General features: G+C 47.9%; 1 protein-coding gene across 2 annotated transcripts in view; it reads right to left on the bottom strand.

Annotated features, from left to right (window-relative positions):
* The window catches only part of cdk6 (cyclin-dependent kinase 6), a 94716-nt gene that overhangs the window by 81792 nt on the left and 479 nt on the right, over positions 1-12445 (bottom strand). The window contains exon 2 of one of the 2 annotated variants that reach the window (XM_021572661.2): positions 11346-11687. In XM_021572661.2, coding sequence (XP_021428336.1) covers positions 11346-11569 — 224 coding nt within the window. In that variant the 5' untranslated portion in view covers positions 11570-11687. Of the gene's footprint in view, positions 1-11345; positions 11900-12445 lie in introns of both variants that reach the window. The other variant, XM_021572659.2, reaches the window with a different exon arrangement.

The following is a 12445-nucleotide window of genomic DNA, read 5'->3' as shown; positions in this document are numbered from 1 at the left end:
GTTTAGTAGAACCCACCCACATCCCACCCCACCCCCTACTCCGGCTTAAAACTATTCCATATAGTTTAGTAGAACCCACCCACATCCCACCCCACCCCCTACTCCGGCTTAAAACTATTCCATATAGTTTAGTAGAACCCACCCACATCCCAACCCACCCCCTACTCCGGCTTAAAACTATTCCATATAGTTTAGTAGAACCCACCCGCATCCCAACCCACCCACCCCCGGCTTAAAACTATTCCATATAGTTTAGTAGAACCCACCCACATCCCAACCCACCCCCGGCTTAAAACTATTCCATATAGTTTAGTAGAACCCACCCACCCGCATCCCACCTCCTACTCCGGCTTAAAACTATTCCATATAGTTTAGTAGAACCCACCCGCATCCCACCCCACCCCCTACTCCGGCTTAAAACTATTCCATATAGTTTAGTAGAACCCACCCACATCCCACCCCACCCCCTACTCCGGCTTAAAACTATTCCATATAGTTTAGTAGAACCCACCCACATCCCACCCCACCTCCTACTCCGGCTTAAAACTATTCCATATAGTTTAGTAGATCCCACCCACATCCCAACCCACCCCCGGCTTAAAACTATTCCATATAGTTTAGTAGAACCCACCCACATCCCAACCCACCCCCTACTCCGGCTTAAAACTATTCCATATAGTTTAGTAGAACCCACCCGCATCCCAACCCACCCCCGGCTTAAAACTATTCCATATAGTTTAGTAGAACCCACCCGCATCCCACCCCACCCCCTACTCCGGCTTAAAACTATTCCATATAGTTTAGTAGAACCCACCCGCATCCCACCCCACCCCCTACTCCGGCTTAAAACTATTCCATATAGTTTAGTAGAACCCACCCGCATCCCACCCCACCCCCTACTCCGGCTTAAAACTATTCCATATAGTTTAGTAGAACCCACCCGCATCCCACCCCACCCCCTACTCCGGCTTAAAACTATTCCGTATAGTTTAGTAGAACCCACCCGCATCCCACCCCACCCCCTACTCCGGCTTAAAACTATTCCATATAGTTTAGTAGAACCCACCCGCATCCCACCCCACCCCCTACTCCGGCTTAAAACTATTCCATATAGTTTAGTAGAACCCACCCGCATCCCACCCCATCCCCTACTCCGGCTTAAAACTATTCCATATAGTTTAGTAGAACCCACCCGCATCCCACCCCATCCCCTACTCCGGCTTAAAATTATTCCATATAGTTTAGTAGAACCCACCCACATCCCACCCCACCCCCTACTCCGGCTTAAAACTATTCCATATAGTTTAGTAGAACCCACCCACATCCCACCCCACCTCCTACTCCGGCTTAAAACTATTCCATATAGTTTAGTAGAACCCACCCACATCCCACCCCACCCCCTACTCCGGCTTAAAACTATTCCATATAGTTTAGTAGAACCCACCCACATCACACCCCACCCCCTACTCCGGCTTAAAACTATTCCATATAGTTTAGTAGAACCCACCCACATCCCACCCCACCCCCTACTCCGGCTTAAAACTATTCCATATAGTTTAGTAGAACCCACCCACATCCCACCCCACCCCCTACTCCGGCTTAAAACTATTCCATATAGTTTAGTAGAACCCACCCACATCCCACCCCACCCCCTACTCCGGCTTAAAACTATTCCATATAGTTTAGTAGAACCCACCCACATCCCACCCCACCCCCTACTCCGGCTTAAAACTATTCCATATAGTTTAGTAGAACCCACCCACATCACACCCCACCCCCTACTCCGGCTTAAAACTATTCCATATAGTTTAGTAGAACCCACCCACATCCCACCCCACCCCCTACTCCGGCTTAAAACTATTCCATATAGTTTAGTAGAACCCACCCACACGCATCCCACCCCACCCCCTACCCCGGCTTAAAACTATTCCATATAGTTTAGTAGAACCCACCCACATCCCACCCCACCCCCTACTCCGGCTTAAAACTATTCCATATAGTTTAGTAGAACCCACCCACATCCCACCCCACCCCCTACTCCGGCTTAAAACTATTCCATATAGTTTAGTAGAACCCACCCACATCCCAACCCACCTCCTACTCCGGCTTAAAACTATTCCATATAGTTTAGTAGAACCCACCCACATCCCAACCCACCCCCTACTCCGGCTTAAAACTATTCCATATAGTTTAGTAGAACCCACCCGCATCCCAACCCACCCCCGGCTTAAAACTATTCCATATAGTTTAGTAGAACCCACCCACCCGCATCCCACCTCCTACTCCGGCTTAAAACTATTCCATATAGTTTAGTAGAACCCACCCACATCCCAACCCACCCCCTACTCCGGCTTAAAACTATTCCATATAGTTTAGTAGAACCCACCCACATCCCAACCCACCCCCGGCTTAAAACTATTCCATATAGTTTAGTAGAACCCACCCGCATCCCAACCCACCCCCGGCTTAAAACTATTCCATATAGTTTAGTAGAACCCACCCGCATCCCAACCCACCCCCGGCTTAAAACTATTCCATATAGTTTAGTAGAACCCACCCACATCCCAACCCACCCCCGGCTTAAAACTATTCCATATAGTTTAGTAGAACCCACCCGCATCCCAACCCACCCCCGGCTTAAAACTATTCCATATAGTTTAGTAGAACCCACCCACCCGCATCCCACCTCCTACTCCGGCTTAAAACTATTCCATATAGTTTAGTAGAACCCACCCACATCCCAACCCACCTCCTACTCCGGCTTAAAACTATTCCATATAGTTTAGTAGAACCCACCCACCCGCATCCCACCTCCTACTCCGGCTTAAAACTATTCCATATAGTTTAGTAGAACCCACCCGCATCCCACCCCACCCCCTACTCCGGCTTAAAACTATTCCATATAGTTTAGTAGAACCCACCCACATCCCACCCCACCCCCTACTCCGGCTTAAAACTATTCCATATAGTTTAGTAGAACCCACCCACATCCCACCCCACCTCCTACTCCGGCTTAAAACTATTCCATATAGTTTAGTAGATCCCACCCACATCCCAACCCACCCCCGGCTTAAAACTATTCCATATAGTTTAGTAGAACCCACCCGCAACCCACCCCACCTTCTACTCCGGCTTAAAACTATTCCATATAGTTTAGTAGAACCCACCCACATCCCACCCCACCCCCTACTCCGGCTTAAAACTATTCCATATAGTTTAGTAGAACCCACCCACATCCCACCCCACCCCCTACTCCGGCTTAAAACTATTCCATATAGTTTAGTAGAACCCACCCGCATCCCACCCCACCTCCTACTCCGGCTTAAAACTATTCCATATAGTTTAGTAGAACCCACCCGCATCCCACCCCACCCCCTACTCCGGCTTAAAACTATTCAATATAGTTTAGTAGAACCCACCCACATCCCACCCCACCCCCTACTCCGGCTTAAAACTATTCCATATAGTTTAGTAGAACCCACCCGCATCCCACCCCACCCCCTACTCCGGCTTAAAACTATTCCATATAGTTTAGTAGAACCCACCCACATCCCACCCCACCGCCTACTCCGGCTTAAAACTATTCCATATAGTTTAGTAGAACCCACCCACATCCCACCCCACCTCCTACTCCGGCTTAAAACTATTCCATATAGTTTAGTAGAACCCACCCACATCCCACCCCACCCCCTACTCCGGCTTAAAACTATTCCATATTGTTTAGTAGAACCCACCTGCATCCCACCCCACCCCCTACTCCGGCTTAAAACTATTCCATATAGTTTAGTAGAACCCACCCACATCCCACCCCACCCCCGGCTTAAAACTATTCCATATAGTTTAGTAGAACCCACCCACAACCCACCCCACCCCCTACTCTGGCTTAAAACTATTCCATATAGTTTAGTAGAACCCACCCACCCGCATCCCACCCCACCTCCTACTCCGGCTTAAAACTATTCCATATAGTTTAGTAGAACCCACCCACCCGCATCCCAACCCACCCCCGGCTTAAAACTATTCCATATAGTTTAGTAGAACCCACCCACATCCCAACCCACCCCCTACTCCGGCTTAAAACTATTCCATATAGTTTAGTAGAACCCACCCGCATCCCAACCCACCCCCGGCTTAAAACTATTCCATATAGTTTAGTAGAACCCACCCGCATCCCACCCCACCCCCTACTCCGGCTTAAAACTATTCCATATAGTTTAGTAGAACCCACCCGCATCCCACCCCACCCCCTACTCCGGCTTAAAACTATTCCATATAGTTTAGTAGAACCCACCCGCATCCCACCCCACCCCCTACTCCGGCTTAAAACTATTCCATATAGTTTAGTAGAACCCACCCACATCCCACCCCAACCCCTACTCCGGCTTAAAACTATTCCATATAGTTTAGTAGAACCCACCCACATCCCACCCCACCCCCTACTCCGGCTTAAAACTATTCCATATAGTTTAGTAGAACCCACCCACCCGCATCCCACCCCACCCCCTACCCCGGCTTAAAACTATTCCATATAGTTTAGTAGAACCCACCCACATCCCACCCCACCCCCTACTCCGGCTTAAAACTATTCCATATAGTTTAGTAGAACCCACCCACATCCCACCCCACCCCCTACTCCGGCTTAAAACTATTCCATATAGTTTAGTAGAACCCACCCACATCCCAACCCACCTCCTACTCCGGCTTAAAACTATTCCATATAGTTTAGTAGAACCCACCCACATCCCAACCCACCCCCTACTCCGGCTTAAAACTATTCCATATAGTTTAGTAGAACCCACCCACATCCCACCCCACCCCCTACTCCGGCTTAAAACTATTCCATATAGTTTAGTAGAACCCACCCACCCGCATCCCACCTCCTACTCCGGCTTAAAACTATTCCATATAGTTTAGTAGAACCCACCCACATCCCAACCCACCCCCTACTCCGGCTTAAAACTATTCCATATAGTTTAGTAGAACCCACCCACATCCCAACCCACCCCCGGCTTAAAACTATTCCATATAGTTTAGTAGAACCCACCCGCATCCCAACCCACCCCCGGCTTAAAACTATTCCATATAGTTTAGTAGAACCCACCCGCATCCCAACCCACCCCCGGCTTAAAACTATTCCATATAGTTTAGTAGAACCCACCCACATCCCAACCCACCCCCGGCTTAAAACTATTCCATATAGTTTAGTAGAACCCACCCGCATCCCAACCCACCCCCGGCTTAAAACTATTCCATATAGTTTAGTAGAACCCACCCACCCGCATCCCACCTCCTACTCCGGCTTAAAACTATTCCATATAGTTTAGTAGAACCCACCCACCCGCATCCCACCTCCTACTCCGGCTTAAAACTATTCCATATAGTTTAGTAGAACCCACCCACATCCCAACCCACCTCCTACTCCGGCTTAAAACTATTCCATATAGTTTAGTAGAACCCACCCAGCCGCATCCCACCTCCTACTCCGGCTTAAAACTATTCCATATAGTTTAGTAGAACCCACCCGCATCCCACCCCACCCCCTACTCCGGCTTAAAACTATTCCATATAGTTTAGTAGAACCCACCCACATCCCACCCCACCCCCTACTCCGGCTTAAAACTATTCCATATAGTTTAGTAGAACCCACCCACATCCCACCCCACCTCCTACTCCGGCTTAAAACTATTCCATATAGTTTAGTAGATCCCACCCACATCCCAACCCACCCCCGGCTTAAAACTATTCCATATAGTTTAGTAGAACCCACCCGCAACCCACCCCACCTTTTACTCCGGCTTAAAACTATTCCATATAGTTTAGTAGAACCCACCCACATCCCACCCCACCCCCTACTCCGGCTTAAAACTATTCCATATAGTTTAGTAGAACCCACCCACATCCCACCCCACCCCCTACTCCGGCTTAAAACTATTCCATATAGTTTAGTAGAACCCACCCGCATCCCACCCCACCTCCTACTCCGGCTTAAAACTATTCCATATAGTTTAGTAGAACCCACCCGCATCCCACCCCACCCCCTACTCCGGCTTAAAACTATTCAATATAGTTTAGTAGAACCCACCCACATCCCACCCCACCCCCTACTCCGGCTTAAAACTATTCCATATAGTTTAGTAGAACCCACCCGCATCCCACCCCACCCCCTACTCCGGCTTAAAACTATTCCATATAGTTTAGTAGAACCCACCCACATCCCACCCCACCGCCTACTCCGGCTTAAAACTATTCCATATAGTTTAGTAGAACCCACCCACATCCCACCCCACCTCCTACTCCGGCTTAAAACTATTCCATATAGTTTAGTAGAACCCACCCACATCCCACCCCACCCCCTACTCCGGCTTAAAACTATTCCATATTGTTTAGTAGAACCCACCTGCATCCCACCCCACCCCCTACTCCGGCTTAAAACTATTCCATATAGTTTAGTAGAACCCACCCACATCCCACCCCACCCCCGGCTTAAAACTATTCCATATAGTTTAGTAGAACCCACCCACAACCCACCCCACCCCCTACTCTGGCTTAAAACTATTCCATATAGTTTAGTAGAACCCACCCACCCGCATCCCACCCCACCTCCTACTCCGGCTTAAAACTATTCCATATAGTTTAGTAGAACCCACCCACCCGCATCCCAACCCACCCCCGGCTTAAAACTATTCCATATAGTTTAGTAGAACCCACCCACATCCCAACCCACCCCCTACTCCGGCTTAAAACTATTCCATATAGTTTAGTAGAACCCACCCGCATCCCAACCCACCCCCGGCTTAAAACTATTCCATATAGTTTAGTAGAACCCACCCGCATCCCACCCCACCCCCTACTCCGGCTTAAAACTATTCCATATAGTTTAGTAGAACCCACCCGCATCCCACCCCACCCCCTACTCCGGCTTAAAACTATTCCATATAGTTTAGTAGAACCCACCCGCATCCCACCCCACCCCCTACTCCGGCTTAAAACTATTCCATATAGTTTAGTAGAACCCACCCACATCCCACCCCACCCCCTACTCCGGCTTAAAACTATTCCATATAGTTTAGTAGAACCCACCCACATCCCACCCCACCCCCTACTCCGGCTTAAAACTATTCCATATAGTTTAGTAGAACCCACCCACCCGCATCCCACCCCACCCCCTACCCCGGCTTAAAACTATTCCATATAGTTTAGTAGAACCCACCCACATCCCACCCCACCCCCTACTCCGGCTTAAAACTATTCCATATAGTTTAGTAGAACCCACCCACATCCCACCCCACCCCCTACTCCGGCTTAAAACTATTCCATATAGTTTAGTAGAACCCACCCACATCCCAACCCACCTCCTACTCCGGCTTAAAACTATTCCATATAGTTTAGTAGAACCCACCCACATCCCAACCCACCCCCTACTCCGGCTTAAAACTATTCCATATAGTTTAGTAGAACCCACCCGCATCCCAACCCACCCCCGGCTTAAAACTATTCCATATAGTTTAGTAGAACCCACCCACATCCCACCCCACCCCCTACTCCGGCTTAAAACTATTCCATATAGTTTAGTAGAACCACCCACATCCCAACCCACCCCCTACTCCGGCTTAAAACTATTCCATATAGTTTAGTAGAACCCACCCGCATCCCAACCCACCCCCGGCTTAAAACTATTCCATATAGTTTAGTAGAACCCACCCGCATCCCACCCCACCCCCTACTCTGGCTTAAAACTATTCCATATAGTTTAGTAGAACCCACCCGCATCCCACCCCACCCCCTACTCCGGCTTAAAACTATTCCATATAGTTTAGTAGAACCCACCCGCATCCCACCCCACCCCCTACTCCGGCTTAAAACTATTCCATATAGTTTAGTAGAACCCACCCGCATCCCACCCCACCCCCTACTCCGGCTTAAAACTATTCCATATAGTTTAGTAGAACCCACCCGCATCCCACCCCACCCCCTACTCCGGCTTAAAACTATTCCATATAGTTTAGTAGAACCCACCCGCATCCCACCCCACCCCCTACTCCGGCTTAAAACTATTCCATATAGTTTAGTAGAACCCACCCGCATCCCACCCCATCCCCTACTCCGGCTTAAAACTATTCCATATAGTTTAGTAGAACCCACCCGCATCCCACCCCATCCCCTACTCCGGCTTAAAACTATTCCATATAGTTTAGTAGAACCCACCCACATCCCACCCCACCCCCTACTCCGGCTTAAAACTATTCCATATAGTTTAGTAGAACCCACCCACATCCCACCCCACCTCCTACTCCGGCTTAAAACTATTCCATATAGTTTAGTAGAACCCACCCACATCCCACCCCACCCCCTACTCCGGCTTAAAACTATTCCATATAGTTTAGTAGAACCCACCCACATCCCACCCCACCCCCTACTCCGGCTTAAAACTATTCCATATAGTTTAGTAGAACCCACCCACATCCCACCCCACCCCCTACTCCGGCTTAAAACTATTCCATATAGTTTAGTAGAACCCACACACCCGCATCCCACCCCACCCCCTATCCCGGCTTAAAACTATTCCATATAGTTTAGTAGAACCCACCCACATCCCACCCCACCCCCTACTCCGGCTTAAAACTATTCCATATAGTTTAGTAGAACCCACCCACATCCCACCCCACCCCCTACTCCGGCTTAAAACTATTCCATATAGTTTAGTAGAACCCACCCACATCCCAACCCACCTCCTACTCCGGCTTAAAACTATTCCATATAGTTTAGTAGAACCCACCCACATCCCAACCCACCCCCTACTCCGGCTTAAAACTATTCCATATAGTTTAGTAGAACCCACCCACCCGCATCCCACCCCACCTCCTACTCCGGCTTAAAACTATTCCATATAGTTTAGTAGAACCCACCCACATCCCAACCCACCCCCGGCTTAAAACTATTCCATATAGTTTAGTAGAACCCACCCACATCCCACCCCACCCCCTACTCCGGCTTAAAACTATTCCATATAGTTTAGTAGAACCCACCCGCATCCCACCCCACCTCCTACTCCGGCTTAAAACTATTCCATATAGTTTAGTAGAACCCACCCACATCCCAACCCACCCCCGGCTTAAAACTATTCCATATAGTTTAGTAGAACCCACCCACATCCCAACCCACCCCCGGCTTAAAACTATTCCATATAGTTTAGTAGAACCCACCCACCCGCATCCCACCCCACCTCCTACTCCGGCTTAAAACTATTCCATATAGTTTAGTAGAACCCACCCACATCCCAACCCACCCCTGGCTTAAAACTATTCCATATAGTTTAGTAGAACCCACCCGCATCCCACCCCACCTTCTACTCCGGCTTAAAACTATTCCATATAGTTTAGTAGAACCCACCCGCATCCCACCCCACCTTCTACTCCGGCTTAAAACTATTCCATATAGTTTAGTAGAACCCACCCGCATCCCACCCCACCCCCTACTCCGGCTTAAAACTATTCCATATAGTTTAGTAGAACCCACCCGCATCCCACCCCACCCCCTACTCCGGCTTAAAACTATTCCATATAGTTTAGTAGAACCCACCCGCATCCCACCCCACCCCCTACTCCGGCTTAAAACTATTCCATATAGTTTAGTAGAACCCACCCGCATCCCACCCCACCCCCTACTCCGGCTTAAAACTATTCCATATAGTTTAGTAGAACCCAACCGCATCCCACCCCATCCCCTACTCCGGCTTAAAACTATTCCATATAGTTTTGTAGAACCCACCCGCATCCCACCCCATCCCCTACTCCGGCTTAAAACTATTCCATATAGTTTAGTAGAACCCACCCACATCCCACCCCACCCCCTACTCCGGCTTAAAACTATTCCATATAGTTTAGTAGAACCCACCCACATCCCACCCCACCTCCTACTCCGGCTTAAAACTATTCCATATAGTTTAGTAGAACCCACCCACCCACATCCCACCTCACCCCCTACTCCGGCTTAAAACTATTCCATATAGTTTAGTAGAACCCACCCACATCCCACCCCACCCCCTACTCCGGCTTAAAACTATTCCATATAGTTTAGTAGAACCCACCCACATCCCACCCCACCCCCTACTCCGGCTTAAAACTATTCCATATAGTTTAGTAGAACCCACCCACCCGCATCCCACCCCACCCCCTACCCCGGCTTAAAACTATTCCATATAGTTTAGTATAACCCACCCACATCCCACCCCACCCCCTACTCCGGCTTAAAACTATTCCATATAGTTTAGTAGAACCCACCCACATCCCACCCCACCCCCTACTCCGGCTTAAAACTATTCCATATAGTTTAGTAGAACCCACCCACATCCCAACCCACCCCCTACTCCGGCTTAAAACTATTCCATATAGTTTAGTAGAACCCACCCGCATCCCAACCCACCCCCGGCTTAAAACTATTCCATATAGTTTAGTAGAACCCACCCACCCGCATCCCACCCCACCTCCTACTCCGGCTTAAAACTATTCCATATAGTTTAGTAGAACCCACCCACATCCCAACCCACCCCCGGCTTAAAACTATTCCATATAGTTTAGTAGAACCCACCCACATCCCACCCCACCCCCTACTCCGGCTTAAAACTATTCCATATAGTTTAGTAGAACCCACCCGCATCCCACCCCACCTCCTACTCCGGCTTAAAACTATTCCATATAGTTTAGTAGAACCCACCCACATCCCAACCCACCCCCGGCTTAAAACTATTCCATATAGTTTAGTAGAACCCACCCACATCCCAATCCACCCCCGGCTTAAAACTATTCCATATAGTTTAGTAGAACCCACCCACCCGCATCCCACCCCACCTCCTACTCCGGCTTAAAACTATTCCATATAGTTTAGTAGAACCCACCCACATCCCAACCCACCCCTGGCTTAAAACTATTCCATATAGTTTAGTAGAACCCACCCGCATCCCACCCCACCTTCTACTCCGGCTTAAAACTATTCCATATAGTTTAATAGAACCCACCCGCATCCCACCCCACCCCCTACTCCAGCTTAACACTATTCCATATAGTTTAGTAGAACCCACCCGCATCCCAACCCACCCCCTACTCCGGCTTAACACTTTTCCATATAGTTTAGTAGACGTTGGCATTATATGGCCACCCATCCACTCATGTAACCATATCAAATGTAACATATCATACTAAATGGAGTGTCTCGGAATTACATACAGATCATACTAAATGCTCTGAGAGCAGGTTGTTTAAAGAGATACATATCAGGGGTTATAAAAGCATATGGTTGAAAAGATAATGCAACATCTGGGAGATTGTTAGATGCACATCTCTTCTTACCTGACCACGTTGGGGTGTTCGAATGCCTCCAGCTGCCTCAGTACCGCCACCTCACGGATGGTTGAGAGGGGCATCCCTTCCTCTTCCGTCTGTACCCGAACTCGTTTTAGGGCTACAAAGCGTCCCTCGTTCTTCAAATCTCGTGCCTTGTACACCTTTCCATACGCACCTTCCCCAATCTCGGCGACGGGCTCGTACTGTTGTGCTACACTTTCTTTGTCCATTTTTGCGTCTTTTTTCTTTTTCTTGTTGAGAATATTGCGGGGAATCCCAACGAACGTAACGAGCCAGGGTTATTACAAAGCCATCCTCACAGAAAATAGTTGTTGGCGCGTGCAATGCCTAAATTAAAGGAAGACAGAGGTAGCAGAGACATCGTATATGTCTGTCTGTTTTTGGTTAAACGGAGGTCCACAACATTGTGTCATCAAGTTTAGTATTATTCCGACTATCAACACGAGAACCCCGATGCGTTCTACTTGATCCACTCCCACTTCATTACGCGTATGAATCTCTTGTCCTCCTAGTTACCTCACATCACACATCTGGCATCTCTAAAAAAAAAAACAATTTTACATAAATTCTCTAAGTGCAGAATGCAGTACATATTACAACAATAAGGTCATCTTTATGTTCATGCGTAATCACAGATATGTAGACGAATGAGTCAGAAAAACAAGCAAACCAACTTGAAAGAATACAATATAAACTCTGCAAACTCAGTTATAATTATTATATATTATTATACAAATATTTTTTCCAGCCTCCGATTTCTTTTCCCAAATGTTCCAGTCTATTATGGTTTATTATAGGCGACAAACTTTTGCGAGCACGTGGTTGTCTACTGATTGTATTGTCTGAACTTCCTATAGTCCATTTAACCACATCTCTCATTTTCCATGTCATTAATAGTGTTGTGGTTTAATAATGCAACTTGTTCGGTATGCGATTTTTGCACGGCAACTTTAAAAATATAAATATAAACATTTATAGCCTACAACAATTAAAACATTGCAGCGTCGTAATTGGCAACTCATGCTTTTAAAATATCACAATAAGTACATTCATGCAAAATAATTTTTTCTACACAAAAAGTAAAA

Source organism: Oncorhynchus mykiss, chromosome 18 (assembly GCF_013265735.2).
Source record: "Oncorhynchus mykiss isolate Arlee chromosome 18, USDA_OmykA_1.1, whole genome shotgun sequence".
In the NCBI taxonomy this organism is placed as follows: Eukaryota; Metazoa; Chordata; class Actinopteri; order Salmoniformes; family Salmonidae; genus Oncorhynchus; species Oncorhynchus mykiss.
The sequence above is the reverse complement of the archived record's forward strand: the minus strand, read 5'-3'. Positions and strand labels throughout refer to the sequence as shown.